This window comes from Chelmon rostratus, chromosome 7, assembly GCF_017976325.1.
Source record: "Chelmon rostratus isolate fCheRos1 chromosome 7, fCheRos1.pri, whole genome shotgun sequence".
NCBI classification, from domain to species: Eukaryota; Metazoa; Chordata; class Actinopteri; order Chaetodontiformes; family Chaetodontidae; genus Chelmon; species Chelmon rostratus.
Window position 1 is genome coordinate 12,734,790 of NC_055664.1, and position 16,649 is coordinate 12,751,438.

At 40.0% G+C, this 16,649-nt stretch overlaps 1 protein-coding gene across 4 annotated transcripts in view; it reads right to left on the reverse strand.

Moving 5' to 3' along the window:
* The window catches only part of LOC121608742 (arf-GAP with Rho-GAP domain, ANK repeat and PH domain-containing protein 1-like), a 52,223-nt gene extending 35,801 nt beyond the window's left edge, over positions 1-16,422 (reverse strand). For 2 of the 4 annotated variants that reach the window (XM_041940069.1, XM_041940067.1), the window contains exons 1-3: positions 16,297-16,422; positions 6,387-7,469; positions 314-483 (exon numbers count right to left, since the gene is read on the reverse strand). In XM_041940069.1, the coding sequence (XP_041796003.1) occupies positions 314-483; positions 6,387-7,438 (1,222 nt within the window). In that variant the 5' untranslated portion in view covers positions 7,439-7,469; positions 16,297-16,422. Of the gene's footprint in view, positions 1-313; positions 484-4,723; positions 4,857-6,386; positions 7,470-8,158; positions 8,203-16,296 lie in introns of those variants that run through there. The other 2 variants (XM_041940068.1, XM_041940070.1) reach the window with 2 other exon arrangements.
* Between the last annotated feature and the right edge of the window lie 227 nt (positions 16,423-16,649).

A 16,649-nucleotide genomic window follows, 5' to 3' on the forward strand; every position in this document is an offset into this window, starting at 1 on the left:
ATCTCATGTTCATCACCTACCTAAAAGGAGTAAATGCACAAATGAAACACACAGCAGTCTGTCCTGCATGTATGTAGTTTTACCCTATGCCAAGCAGTCATATACTGCACATATCTGAGATTTCTCAGCATCATTTTAGCAAAAACTGTCAGAAAGTGATGTTCCTTTTTTGTTCATTCACAGTTGTATGGGGTTGGCCATCTCTATCATATAGACAAATGTTGTCATTTGAAACACAAATTATATTAACTGTACCACTGCATACAATAAAAATGATTTTTAAAAAGTATTATATTCTGATTACACTACTTACTGGACTCAAGGGGAGGTTGGGAAACCCTCTTCAAGGGCAGAGTCGGGTGAGTGTCAGGTTGAGGTGACTGTTGAGCGTTTTCAAGAGTTTGGGGTGGCCTGATGCGAGGTGGGACCTGTGGAGTTTGGTCTTTCTGCAGCTCCTCAGTGACCGTCTTGGTGGGGGAGGGGCTGGGAAATAAAGGGGTAGAGGACAGGTCAACAGAGGTTTGGAGAGCAGGAGATGTGTCCTCAGTCACCATGGTAATCTGAGATCGGGTGAAAATCCCAAAAAGACGGCTGATTCTATACATCCTCTGCTGGGAAGAAAGCCGTTCTCCCCTTCAGTCTCGTCCTTTCTCATTCCACAGTAAAAACTGCAAAGATAACAGCACTTGAGGTTTTACTCCTAATACAAAGACAAAAAAAATCCGGTTGTAGCCAACAAAGTTATGCAGAGCTCTCCAAGAACTGGATGAAGAAAAAGAAAAAAAATGAATGAATGCTGTTAACAATTCTGGTAACCTCATTAACTCCACATTATTGATGACTGATCTGGAGCCTGAGTCTTCTTTACTGGCATCAGAATTGATCCCAGAGTTGTGGCAAACCAGCGTCCCTCTGCTCCCCTCCTAAGTGACTAGTTTTCCCTCTCTGCTTGTGGTTTAAGCAGCAAGTCTGAACCTGCCTCACCCAGCAAGATCTCTTTGTAAACACAGCATAGCTCTGGATTCCCTCCAAACGCACATCACAAACAGTATGTGTGCACCATGAACACTTTATTAGCCCTTTATTAGTTTTATTTTGATTAGTCATAATGAAGCAACTTTTTACTAGTCAAACACAGGTCATAACAGGACCAGAAAACCAGGCTTCTAGTTGGTTTAGTTGGTGGGTGCTGAGTGGTAAGTTGGGTAAAAAACAGCATTTTACATGGCTGACACACAGGAAACTCCCTGGATCAACATATTCACACATTACATACTTCTTCACGGGTCAGCTTCAGCTCTAGCTGCAGAATATGTTAGCAGTAATGTCAAGCCTGATGATCTGCCTTTTAACTGTTAACACCCAGCAAGAAATACTGAGTAAAAAGTTCCTACACTCAAGAAAGTCTTAAAAACAGGTGGCTGGGTTAAAAAATCCTGCACACTTGAACTGAACTCAGGAATTTTACTTTATGAAGGTGTGAGGACTGAAATGTCATAAAGTGCTTTTGTTCATAGTGTTTTTAGAAAGCTACAAAATATGGTTTGTTAGGTTTGATTATATTGTGATAACACAGTTTATAATGATGTTTCTGGCCTTTTTTGCCAGAATATCCCTAGTGCACACTCATGCATGCACACACACATTAAATACACTCCAATGTGCGCACATAGTGACACAATAAACATTTATCTATCCATGCATCCATTTTCTGATGATTTTCGATGTTAGGCGGTGGTGTAGCAGATTATCTCACACCCGCCTCTTCCTAGCTACTTCCTCTGGCTCCTCCTGAGGGATCCCAAGGTGTTCCCAGGCCAGACTGGATGTATAATCCATGTAGGGATTTCTGGGTTGACCTCACACAGCATCTTACCCTCATTTGAAAACGACACCTCAGGATTGTTTAACTCCTTCACTTCTTCCTGCTCCATATGTAGTGCAAGTGTAATATTTGTAATGTTTTCCCAGGGTCAGTAGGCCTGACGTTAAAAGGAAATTACACACTGATTGGTCAGACATTACCACAGCTCAGGGTTGCTTAGGTTTGCATGGACAGATAAGCATTACTCATCTGTCGATGTAAACTGAAATACTAGCACCCTTATTAATGTGATCGTATGTATAAATGTAGATGTATGAATGTGAAGACAATGCATATAAACACAGGTCCTTCTATATACACACATATTCGGTTCTTAAAAAAGCTCTTGCATTGTTCTATTTTTGCTATGCATAATGGCATGTTCATAATCCCAATTTCTCCCCCCACAAAGTTACACTGATATTTTACTACTATTGTATGTTCACAAATGCAAAGGCTACCTTATACTGTGCATAAATGACTTAATAGAACCACACTACAGTACATTTGCTGGTTGTTTTTTAACTGATTCCCTTGCTTACTTTTCAAATTGTTACTACTCTTTTAGTTAGTCACAAAAAAACAAACTCAAGCTTTATGAAACAGACTCCATCTCACAATTTAGAAAAAGCCTATACAAACTTCTTCCTTGCTGATGGGAAAGTCAAGAGTGAGCACATAACCCTGGTTTCAATCCATCCAGTATTGTGAAAGTTCCTCTTTATTCCTATGTCTTTTGTGAATTTCCGTCATTGACAATGGTCAGCTTTAACATTTGCAAGGACATAAGAAATATTAGTCATGCAGGAAACAGCTTGACAGTACAAAAATGTCACTTTGTTTCCAAACAACATGAATTTAGTACACAAATAAGTATCTGCTTCATGGCTGAGTCAAATTCTAGTAGAAAATAGCTACTGGCTTATTTTAGGTCAAAGCAGGAAGGATTTGCTACACTGGACAAAAGAAAATGTCAGAGAAGTTCAAACAATCACGTAATACAGTATAGCCTGATCATCAGTTTAATGTACTTTAGAGACAACGTACTCAATTTGAAGTTGTTACAATAAGCAGTGTTGGCTGTTGGACACAGAAATAAACTGCTCTGTTCAGTTTAGAGGTTGACTGACGTTGTTTGGCCAATTAAGGGGCGGCAATAGAAAATTTTACAAACTAAAGTTATTGGTGGAACTTGGTTGCAACAGTGGCCAACGGCTGCACAACGGTCTCCACCGTCAGACATGCATCACCGTTTTGCATGGAAATCAAGATAATGTCATCATCTGCCTGAGATGATTTATATTTAAATGAAAGTTAACTTTATATAAACCCCCCTTTTTTGTAAATCATGAGCACGATAAGATTGTTGGTCATGGTATGGCATTATCAACAAGTTCTACAGAAGACAACAGTTGTTCTGCCAAGAGCATGCGGTCTCTGTTCTACTGGTGTCGCACTGGTTACTCTTAGCGTTAACTATAAACTTGATCGTTACAGTGATTAAACTGGCAGAGGCATGGCTCTTAAAAGTACACTGAAAGTTCAGAATGGGCATTCGCAGCTTAACAGGGGATGGTTATTGGCTGATTAACTGCTCAGTTAACTACTCAGCTTTTTCCTTCTACAAACTATTGTTATTACATCGGCCTTACAAATCCACTATTGGTCAACTTCTACTTTAGCTGGTTTAATTTTAAATGGCCCTTTAAGGTGGTAGCCCCATGTCTACATTAACTGTCAAGACAAAAATTACCTACATTTATACAATACGTCTAAATTAATGGACTACGTGGACAAATGATATTGATTTGTCATGTACACAGGGATCCAGACAAAGAAACAGATTTATGAAGTAGCTAACCAGACTTTAAATTAAAGACTTTAAATAGATATATGTTATATTCATTAGCACTTCCTAACAAACCAGAAAATGATACACAGGACCCACAATGACGGGAAACTGACCTGTTCATACAGTTCCTCCTTTGTCTCAGAGGAAGAGTACTGAGAGGGAGGCCAGTTAGATGCTATATTTAACCTGCTCTCTGCTAGCTTACAGAAGACGGTAGGTTGTAGAAATAATGCCCGATACTTAGTCCTCCCACATTGTGTGTATGTGAACTTATTCTGGGCAAATGTCTACAGTTTATAACAAGATACACTGTTAGTAGTTGATGGACCCTTTTGTTATGTTGTTGATAGATAAAAGGCATTATGAGACAGCATAGTGGTTATTGCCCTGCTTGCCTGCCTGTTTTGGTCTTAAATACAAAGAAAATGTAGCAGAGAGCTGATCTATGCTGTGACACACAGCCAACATACATTATTTATAACTTCTGTTTGAAAAACGGTCTATAAATCATTGCATGTCAATGCTAAGAGCAAAGCTTTTCTCTTAGAAAGCACCCAATTTCCATGACAGTTAAACACGCCAGAGATGCCATTGCAAATTCTAGTCTGACTGGTTTTGCCAGAGACATCCAGGTAATGCATCAATACCAGTGTCAGTTCCCTAAACACGAACAGACGCAGGACAGGGCAGGATATCTGATCCTGAGCCAGGATCGTTAAAACACTTAACTACTTTACTCCGATCAAGGTAAAAATAAAAAAAAAATAAAAAAAAAATAAAAAACTCATGTAAACACAGCCAAATTTGTTTTCTGTTCACTGGAGCTATGTGCAACACAGCTAAAACATGAACACACGAAAAAAAGACAGAAAAAAGACAGAAAGGCTTCCTCGTTTGAAACGCTGGCAGAATAGAATGAGGAGGGTGATGAAAAGGAGTGAGCGCATGCTAAAGACAAGTACAGACTGAGAAAAGACATGTACAGATATGACTAGAATCAATGTTACCTGTCCCGACATGTTCAAAAGGAATCCTCTTCCATGATGATACAAAGATCTTTAACACAAACACACATCGGAAGAGTAAAAAAATCAAAAGGAGGAGGAAATGACCAGTTCACCATAAGATGGGAGGAGGCAACAAAATACACAAACAAGGAAACAAAAGAGAGCGACAAGCGAGCGTGTGAATGTATGCGGGTAGAGGCTGCAAAAAGACTGAAGGTAGTTCCTGGTAGCAAAAATACTTTCATTTTTCTCTCTATGTTTATTTTCTTGCTCTCTTTTCCCCACTCACAGAGGCTAATGAGGAGGACCGTTTTTAACCGCTCTATGCTTTTCTCTGTTGTAACTTCCTCCCTCTCGCTACAGCTAGTTTCCCTTTAAAATGTAGACAGAGAACAGGCATGTTACTCATAAAAGAACTACTCAAAAGCCTGAGGCAAGGCTGAAGATTTTCTTTTCCCCTTACTGGTGACGAAACACACAGAAAAAAGAAAGAGCTCCTCATCTTGCATGTCATCACCGGGAAGTACACAACATATGATAAAAGGCTGCTGTAGTCTCATCAGTGAAACTCATTCAAGGATAAAAATCTAGTGTTCAAGGAAAAAAGGGAAGCCTCTTAAAAAGACTGACAGTGCATTTTTACAGATCAACAATTCTGCAAACACATCAATGTGCACAAATGACAAAACATTTAAACCCTGCAAAAGAAAACAGATATCATCTGCAATGTAGGAAGATATATTGTCAAGACAAGGTCACCACAGAGCCTTTGAAAAATAAAACACACACATGCATACACTCCAGTGGTCAGGTATGAGCAACCACAAAACAGACTGCAGCCTCACAGATCAGGCTCAGTTCAGTCATAGACGTACACAACAGGACTTGTTCACATATTTCTGTATTCAACAGGCCACAGAGCTTTAAGTCCACTCAGCCTTGAGCGTCTAATTTTAATTTCAGGAAGTACTTAATGGTCCCCAATAACATTTTTGGTTTCTACACTGCTGCTGAAGTTGACAAGAGATGCGTTTTTCATCTTGTCCACAAGATGGTAGCACAATCCTCTCAGAAGTAATAAAATTTATACCACAGGTTGGAATTCTTAACCATTTCTCAATGACATTAAATAAAGTTAAAAACACAGAAACACACACTACTGATGATCATTAACATGATTTGTTCTTTTGCCTTCAATATTGCATCTTCACACACTCAGATGAACAGCATGTCTAAACCTCAATCTTTAAATAGTCTTTCACTGAAAGTTCACACGTGTACATTACATAGCAGGAAGGCAGTAGATGTACTTTAAGAGGTGTGAAAAACAAAAGTCCTAACCTTTGTTCTATTGGAGCAGTGAGGCCAAGGGATGGAGTCATCTATGACATACTGTTTGATCAATACGGGCAATGTGAGAGCAAAAAGGGTAGTTTTAGAGCCACCAAAAATGGACAGCAGCCACAACCTTTTACTCAGCTCTTCTTTACATGCATGTGATGAGTCCATGAGCGAAATGTTGTATCTGTAATAGCAGTCGTGCCAGCTGTGTGCTGGAATGTAACCTTTTTCTTAAACACAAGTTCTAAAACACAGCCCGTTGCAGCAACTGGAAAACGCTCATTAAAAGCTGTATTAATGTCCATTGAAAAGACAGCCTTACCTGTGAGTTCTGGGAGACTGTGCAGGAAACCGCTGTGGGATTGGTGGAGGGCCTTTAAGTACTAACCCTACTTTTGGAGGGAGAGGTGGAGCATTTCTGTCATCGCCAGGGGAGGCAATGGGGGTGACAGGTGAGCTTTTCCTTCCTCCATCACTACCCAAATGTGGTGGCTGAATGGCTAATGTCTGTGGCCGCGTTTGGGTGGAGGGGAAGTTTGGAGGGTGGAGAGGTGAATGCGTGGGGGTATGGGTAGGGGTGATGGTGGGGGTGGAACTCTGGGACACGGATATGCTCTGTACAGCCAGGGCTTTAACTGCATGTCTGTCCTGTTTACAAGTTTGAGCAGGAGGTGAGGGGCTCCGGGGAGAGGTGAAGCGCTGTGGAGGGCAGTTGGGGGTGCTTCGAGGGGGAACAGGGGGTAAAGAGGTGTCAGAAGCTGGAGAGACAAGAGGGCTGGGGTGACAGTCCACTGGAGCAGTCGGGCGATACTTAGTCCTCTCTTTAGGCACAGGTCTCTGCCTCTCTCCATCTATTCCTCCATCCCTCTCATCCTCTTTTCCACCTCTAGGTGGTGTTTGCCTTTGTCCAGGGACTGGCTTCTTTTCTCCTCCATCTCCAATTTCCTCTTTCATCCTGGATACTTGTCTCTCCCTGGGGACTGGTTTCTCTCTTTCCCTCGGCGTAGGTCTCGCTGTCTCTCCATTTCTTTTCTCCCTTTCCTTAAGGATGGGTTTTGCCTCCACTGGGATGGGCACAGGCCTCTCTCTCTGCAGCACTTTGGTATGTCCTGTTTCCTCCAATCTCTGATCTTTCTCAGACTGTACAAGCTGACAGTGTGTGTCACCACTGCCATGCGTTTTGTTCAGGCTAGCCAGGATTCGTCTCCGGTGACCCGACAGGGTGATTCCCATCTGCTCCAGGTGATCTGGTGTGAGGTTGCGGCATTGCTGTAACGTTACCAGCCCGGCGCTCTGAAATGCCTCAGAATACTGCTCCAGACGAAGCACACATAACCAGTCCCACACAGTCGCACAGGATTCAGACTGAGACATGACTTCAACACTTCAGATCATGGTTGATGACCTGTGGAAGAAAAAAAACATGAACTGTACAGTGTACCAAAAAGCATTACACCCACTTCCTACATACTGCACTATTTTGAGAAACTCTGCATTGGGAAATGTTTTACTGTGCAAAAGTGCCATGATAATTTCACTTCCTGAAAGACAGAAATAAATATGATTATGATCAACATGACAATGGTATAAATCCACAAGGGGGTATTTTTATGAAATGTAAACAGCAATCTCCAAGTTGGGTGTGATACGTTTGTCAGGGTGAATGACCATCACTTCAAGAAAAGAAGAAGTTGTGGTAAAGCTTTGGCGGTGACATCCCTTTGCAGTTTAGTCATTTTGATAAGCACCATCATTTTCAACAGCACTTCTGCTCACTTTAGTGTCTAAACACAGCTTGAGCACATTTAAGGCAAACTATGAGTTGTGCTCTCAGAACGTGCGCAGTTCAGATGATCGTATTTGATCTCAGTATAACTCAGAATTATTCCATTTCTAATACAACGCAAACACATGTGACTACTATCTTAGTGCTGTATAAACATTTAAACACAACTCTTTTTAATGACTTGGAGGATTCACTTTGAGCAGCCAACACACAGGCAGCACTGTAGTACTGTCACACAACAGACCACTATGGGAGGAAGTGTAATTGACACAAGTATTGACACACACAGCACGTTCACACAGACTCACTCAATTCTCTCAAACACACACTTGAATGCTGCACAAGTGGATTCAAGATCAGCTTCCCACGAAGCATCCCCATCCCTTTCCATTAGCACTCTTACCATCCACTCTAGGTTTTGGCATTCTGATGCAGTGCATCTTAGGATATTAATAGCATACATCTCGATGGTATTCAAACTGTCCAAGCCCGGGGATTTCTTTCGGAAGTGTTCACATAAAGATAAGTCACAATGTCAGGCCTTGATTAGCAAACAGCAGGCAGTGCCAGCTCTTTGCTTCACATGATGCAAACCTGCCTGAATGTACGCAATAGCTCAGGCAGGACTGTTATGATGCATAAACCGGAGCTATCACAAAAAACATTGAATCATTGGTTTTGACAATACCTTTGGACCACGCCTCTAAAAGCTATTGTGCTGCAGTCAAAATAATTAATCAAACATCTACCGTGTTCACGACAGTTTACCTCTCTGCTTCGCAATGTTGACCACAAGGGAAGCTGCTGGTTTCCCAGGCGGAGCCACAAACAGTCTTTCCTCAACACACACACAAATCTCAAAGTTGATAATATTCCAAACTCAGAATCACTTGCACCAAGATAATGATACACGCTTAAGTGAACAACTATTATTATATTAAGTACATGTACACTTGCTTGCAAAATTTAAGTTTTAAGTTCAGGCTAATACAAGCTACACTAATCACCCTGCTGGAGAACTACATATTTACTTTATTTTGAGAACTACACTCCTCATCTCACCAAACAATAAAGAGCGTAGTTTCATTGACACACATTATGACACACAACAGGAAATTCTCTTGAATATTATAATGTTTCGTTAACATTTTTTTATGATAAAGGCGGAATATCAGATAAACCACATTCAAGTATTCAAGGATAACTACCTGGTCTGTAGTCGTATTAACTGGACTAGTAATATTTACTTAATAATGAGCTTACACTTCAGCATCTGTTTTAGTATTTACTTACTATTGTTATTATTAAGAACCGTCACTGTCTAACCTAGACTGGAAATAGGGTGATAAAACTTTATGCATGTCATATAAAACAATGAATGAATTCAACTTTTCACTTGCATAATTTATTTTACGAATTAAATGGCTTAAAATCTAAAAAATGTCATTTCATTTAAAAGTATATTATTGCACTTTACATAAATATTCTGAGAGACACAATTGCTGCCTGGCTAATTATACGATTACACAAAACAGTAAATATTAAAACTATTACATGGACCTGACTGGAGACTGGTAGTGAGGGCTGAGGAGGCTGAGCACACAGTAACTCAAACTATCCAGTCCAGAGAAATACTATTCACCAGTGTGTGAGTATGTTGAAATGAGTGCATTTCATTTCCTGTTAAATGTCCTCTGACACGGCAGACACCACAGGGACAGTGTGAATCTTGCTCTCTGATCAGCGAAGTTCCTATTTTGAAATGAGGAACTCAGAAACACTGCACGAGACAAATTAAAGTCTGATTGATCTTCAGAATGTTATTCATAAACTAATCACACAAAAAGTGCAAAACGTTGGCCTCTGTGACCAGACACAATTTTTTACCACAGCACATAATCAGCCTTGTGTGGTGTGTGTGTGTGTGTTCAACAACAACATCAAGAGGCACAAGTGTTAAATACCACTATAGAAGGTGAAAAAACTGATGATAACAGTTCAATTAAAGCTAGGCCTCTTAGCTCTGGTTAAAAGCATGGCAACTGAGTTCTGCACAGCCTGTAGCTGCTAAACAGTGATGAGATAAAAGCATATTAGATCATTTTTGTACCTCCAAAATTTAAAGCAGATCTTTGTTCTGAAATACCTCTAAGGTGATTTTGTTAGGAAGCTTCATTTGTTTGTTTAAATCAACCAATCCTGGAGAGAACCCTACAAACCAACTAACTACTAATCTGAATGCCCTGCTGAGTTTGTAATTTCATCAGATTAATATTCCACACAAAAAATCCTAGCATTCCTGTTGAACAGGACTGTGTTATGGCAATCAGTACAACACAACACATTTTGGCCAGGGGTCATTTTCAGCCTGCTCAGGATCCAGGTGAAGGGAGAGGTCTGTTTTGCTCTGCTGTCAGATTGTTTAGGGAGACTGGCGCCCATCGGATAGGGATAAGCTCCATTGCTGAGGCGACCAAGGGCACAGGTGATCATCAAATTGCTTCATCTTCAAAACTTAAAGATGTTCACTGCAGGGGCACTTTAAAGAACCTGTCACATTTAGGCATATAGCTAATGTTGCCCACACCATACCCAGGCTATTGTTATCATACAGTGGCTATTGTGGCTGGTGAACTCACACAGAAACATTCAAAGACTACCAGCCACACTTGAATGTTGCCTGACACTATATTGACTATATGAGAGCAGTCATAGGCTTTTGGTGTAAGTAATGTGTTAAGTTGTTGCTGAAGTCTCATAATAATAATATGCTGATGTGAAAATGTGTGGAAGATAAAATTTGTTAGACAAGTCCTTTGTACATTTTGTTGTGTTGTAGTCTTAGCAATCACATAAGCTCTGTCCAAGAGGTACATCATGTGCTTCAAAACTGAGGACACTGCCAATAATCAGGGTTGAACCTGATGTCAGCCAAACACAGAGAAAAATTACCCAGGATATCTGTGTGTGGTAAATTGAAAGAGGATATGAGGCCTGAAACACAATTTCTGCGCCCAATCCCTCAACCAACTTCACACACACAATATTATTAGTTGAGCACTTGTTTTAAAGAGTGTGACCAGACTTGAACAGTGGGCCCCCACCATGCGTTTCCCTCCTTCTCGTCAGTGTGTGTGTACTTGCCTGGGCAACAGAATGTCCCATTGTGAAGGCAGTACAGAGACCCTGTTATTGGCAGCTTTCTGAGTGGGAGGGAGGGAGCGCAGAGAAGGATCGAGGGTAGGGAAGGATGGAGAGATAAATGAATTGAAATGTCCTGAGAACAAAATACTGGTTGGGAACTGCAGAAATGAAATAAAAGCCTATGATAGAGGTCAGTCAGCAGTTGATTAATGGTTACCCTGAGTGTACAGAATTTTTGAAGCGCCTATAGTTTTCTTTAATATTATGTGAGTTCCGGTGAAAACTGTTCATTTCAGCAGTTCAAGGAACACGCTGACATTTTTAAAAATATGCTTGTTGACAAGATCTATATCAATTTTATCTTTCTGCATTTAGTGGAAAGAAAGGTTCACGTCATGTTTAGCCTTGCAAAGCACACACAGGAAGCAGGTAGCCTATATCAAAAGTGAAGTGAAAAAATGGTCCTTGCAATAACTCTGAAGGCACTGCGCCAACATGATACATCTTAGGTAGAGAACTAATCATTTGTACATTTGTAAATTTTGATGATGGCTTGTTGTGTAGCCTAGATATATCCTGGATATGTTGAGGTCCTTTATATATTTATACTGGATGTTCTCAGATAAAAGAGTGTTGTCACAACTGGGTTTCCTTTCACAACCTTAACTTGAACCTAAATATCGGAGTAGGCATAGCCGGACAAGAAAAATACTTACTCCACTACTAAAGATTATATTTCTACCCTCCAATATAACCTCAGAATTTAAAGATCATCAGCAATGTCATAACTCCAGCCTCTCCATGTGCCTCTGTGAAAGTAACGCTGGGAAGATACTTATTTTCAGAGAGGGTGGAGTGAATAAGACTGTTACCCACAATGTTACAACCCAGATTCTAAAAAAGTCTGGCTGCTTTGTAAAACGTAGATAAAAACAGAACGCAGTTGTTTGCAAGCAAACTGTGTTTACCAACAACAGCTATACCGAGTGTTCCTGAGCCCATTTAGAAATCTACTTTATACAATTATGTGTTCAAAAAGTGGTGGACTTGCTTGTGAACAACTGACCCTTTCCAGGATGTCCCTTTCATGCCCAATCATGATACTATCACCTGTTGCCAATCAACCTGTTTACCTGTGGAATGTTCTAAACAGGTGTTTTTGGAGCATTGAACAATTTTCCCATTCTTTTGTTTCTCTTGTCCCAATTTGTTTGAAAAGTGTTGCCGAATCAAGTTCAGAATAACAAGACATTTACAAAAATCAATGAAGCTGATGAATTAAAACATTAAATATATTGTCTTTGTACTGTTTCAAATTGAGTAAATGTCAAAATGGATTAGCAAATTATCAGATGACATGAATTTAATGTTTTCAGCGTCCCTACTATTTTTGGAATCTGGGTTGTAGCTGACAGCATGCACATATAACTATCACAGAAAACGTTGTAATTAGATTTAGATCTAGACAGACCTATGCATTTACACAAATACCGACTTACTACAGCCTTAGAAATATGTTATAAAGTCTTTACTATTTATGTGTACTGAGACAAACACATACCTGTACGATCACTTCAGGTGTCAAACGTACGTTGCCTGTCTGGCTTATCATGAAACGGAATTCAGTCACACTTCATGTTGATATTCTGGATAATTTAGTCTAATTAATGCTAAACACTGTTTTAATTTGCAAAAAGGTGCTGAATGATGATGACACACAAGACTATTATGTGCCAAAACCAAGAGGGGCAGTACAAATAATCAATACAGCAATATGTTGTGATTGATACATTGGCAACAATATCATGACATGTTACTAAGGCACAGGAGTCTTTTCTTTGAGTACAGACATTTAAATCAGGAACTAGCCTGGTCTATGTACAACTGCCTTGCCAGTGGATGTAGTTCATGAATCTATTAACCATTTGAATGGTAACTACACTTTGTTACACACAGCTTGCTCTACGTTGTCTTTATATTACAGAGCAGAGGAGAAATGAGCAATGATGCTGATTTAGTTCCATTCATGCCAAAGTTACAGCAACAGCCCCAAAATCGTCTAAAGTTGTGCTGCAGTTGTTTTTAAAAAGTGAAGGGAACAGCATAATTTGCGATCACACAAAACATACACGAGACAGTGTCAGCTCTGCATTGTCATAAGCTTTTATCTTTCACTATGCATGATACTCTGAAAAGTCTCCACTGCCACAGTGACACCTCTGCTTAACTGATAAAAATCATTAAAGCAGCAGAGGCAATGCTACTTCAGAGCCTTGAATTGCATTAAATTGATATTCTACTGAAATTATGTGAGGAAAAATATGCACACAGATTATCATTGCTATCCAAAATTCAAAACATACAGCAACACTCTTGTGTCATAACATTTGTCCTAGGTTAGCTACTGTGTAAGCAAACAATTTGCAAACAGAGAACAAATAATATAATAATATTTAAATGTAAAATGTGACATTCAGTACATATCTTTGTCACAATACAATATTTAGGACATCTTGGTGGGCAGGTAGCACATAGTTTTATTGCTGAAGAAAACTGCTCTGTTGCTGTTGGATATAACTTTTCATTTATTTCACTGTACAATTCCCTGGGACAAATAGTTGGGTAGCCACTTTTCTTCAGACCCTCAGATTTCCTATCAAGGTGATGCCCTAATAAGAATAACGCACGCACACACACATGGGACATGAGTCATATACCCACCACTGGACACACTGCTGCATTCAGCCCACTTTCAATTACTGCTGAATAGTGACTCAGTTCTGCCAGTAAAGAAATGCATCTGAACAATGTCCTCTAGTGAACAAGCCTGTGTCTGTGTGTGTGTGTGTGTGTGTGTGTGCGTGTGTGCGCACTTGCTTCTAACTCTTCAGGGTGCAACATTTCACAGGAGGATGTTTCCCATGGTAACCCACCAGAAACTGCTGACCACATTTAAGAAGCCCATTAATGGAACCAAAGTCATCAGTTTGAGACAAAAAAGCAATGTTTTGACTTAAGAAAGTATGAAGTTCTGGGGGTCATGAGGTTTTCCTCTCATGGTGAAGGTCAGCTGATCTTACCGCAAGCACAAACCGTGACATACCACAATCACAGACAACAACAACAGAATAGGTCTGGACTGGACCATGCAATGTTTTCTCTCCTATGTCCTCTCCTCTCCTCTCCCCTCCCCCTCTCTCAACTCACTGCAGCTACACATGTAAAGAATAATAATGGATGTTTTGCATGTTTTGGTCAATTTACTTAAAATTCACGTAATCCTTCTAATGAAGTCAATTTTTGCTTATTGGTTCACCTGAAGTTTTGACTTTCTGACAGTACATCAGCATCGAATTGAGCCAAATCCCAGATGTTGGAATATTTACACATACATATCATTGAGGACAGCTTTAAAAACACATCTCTTTATAATGCAATACAATTCAACAGCACTGAAAACAACTTTTAACAATGTTGCTGCATCCTCTGAACCAGTGAGATCCCCCTCCTCTCACCTCACTATGGAGTGATTCATTAGTGTGTAATCATGTGAGTGTATGAGACAGACACAGAGAGGGAAAAAATGCAGAAGGGAATGACAAAAGTGGTAGACATAAGAGGGATAAAGAAAGACAGAGGCCAGAAAAGACAGATATAGCATTCAGCTGTAACTTGATGTCAATGACCAATAAATAATTCAGAGCTCACCCCCTCAGCAGAAGTTCAATCAATCTAAATCAAGACTGTGAATCTGAATTGGCTTGATTTAGCATAGCGTGCCTCTTGCATTGGTAGACAAAAACAAATCACAGGGTGACAGGTAGTGAGATGCTGTATCTCTGCCTTGATAAAAACATCCTGTTACACTACATTAGTGTGAACTTGAAAGCCAAAAACAGTCACAGGCATACTCATTACCAGTTTCTAATACTAGACAAAACAAGGTCAGTAGGGCCATGATGCCGATTGATAATCGGGTCATTTTTTTGCTGCCCTTAAAATTGATGAATTGGTAGCTCTTTTAAAAATGCACACATGCTGTTTGATCCTTGCTTTAAATGCATTTAAATGACTCTGGCAAGTCACATGCCCTGCATAAGTTCTCTAATACAGTAGTGATAAAACCAGAGTTTCATCAACTATACTGCAGTAGTTTCGTGAGGGCAGGACAGAATTACATGTTTTTAATCAAAACTGACACAATTTTCATGGTTCTTGGTTTTTGTGACAACACAGAACTGCCCAATAAATCCTTTCATTCACTAATTTTAAGGGTCTATTGAGCAAGACAGTCTTGCATGCTCTATTTTAAGGCTTTAAGCCCACATGCAAAATGTAAAGTACATTAGCACCGAAAAGGAAAACATCACAGTTTCCACTAATCTTAATAACTTCATCTGGGAGTTAACATATGTAAACAGTTTCATTTTTGATCACACCTCATCACCTCCACGCATGAACTCAAAATATCCCACACGTGGGAGCCATACCCTAGACTGCAGAAAAGCAGAAATAAGCGACTGAATAACAACTTCAAGCAGCTAATCTACTGTAGCTGTCGACTGTAGCTGTATGAGAAGGTGCCACCTTAAATAGAGTATATAGATACCTGCACAGTCTAAAAATGCTAGACCTGGATAACCACCTGTCACAAGTCCACCTGCTGCAAGACTCAGTTATGATGTGGGAAACTGGACATATGATAAGGTGTCTTCCGACAGGCGGGGACAAACTACTCCATGTATAATTTGAATTACAAACAGAGATGTGATAGCAAATTCAGCCACACACCCAGTATCAAAATAATGAATTCCACAGGGGGTAAAAAAAAAACTCCGTCGTGACCAGTCCATTTCCTCTCCGCTTTGACCAGAGAAAAACAGAGCAGCCCGTGGCAGCTGAGAAAAACACATCTAACTTCAGTTAGTTAGCATTTAACATTAACATTAACATTAACAGCTAACATTAACAAGTCAGCAGCAGGCCGACAACCATTTCCTCCTCTTAATTAATTGAAAAGCTGCTAAAAGCAAAACTGAACTCGGCAGTTGACGGTTATTTCACAAAAAAGTGTTTTGTGTTTTGTTAGCCGGTGAATGACTTCAGTTAAGCTAACGTTATTTTCGCCGCAGCGGGTCAAGCTATCGGTCAGTGCGTGATCGTAACCTCGACAACAGTTTTCTGCTTAAGCCACCCCAGTGTTTGTATGGTTTTATGCTGTAAAGTTTGTGTCTATTCTTATAAGCTGTTCTGGGAAAGTTTCTCTTGAAAAAAAAGTTCGAAATTCTTGTAATTCGCTTACCTTTTCAAATCTTTCCAAGCGTCCGACTCTCTGAAATATGCTTGTTGTGGGGGTAAAATTACTGGCAACAACTGCGACGCCAAATAGCGGATAACATTTTTCACACGGATGAAAAGCAGTAGCGACTGCAACTCTCAGGCAGCCAGTGCTAAGCTAAAGTAACAGAAGTACGCCTTTTCCGGTTTTACCTTTCAAAATATATACACCTATACGTTGACATTCTGTTATGTAGCGTTTTATTTTAAGGGTAGGGAGTATACATTTCCGGTATTTCCGTTGCTAGTTATGGCTAACTTTACGCAGCAAAATTGAAAAAAATCTTCCCTACGACCGTCATGTGACCACTGAGAAAG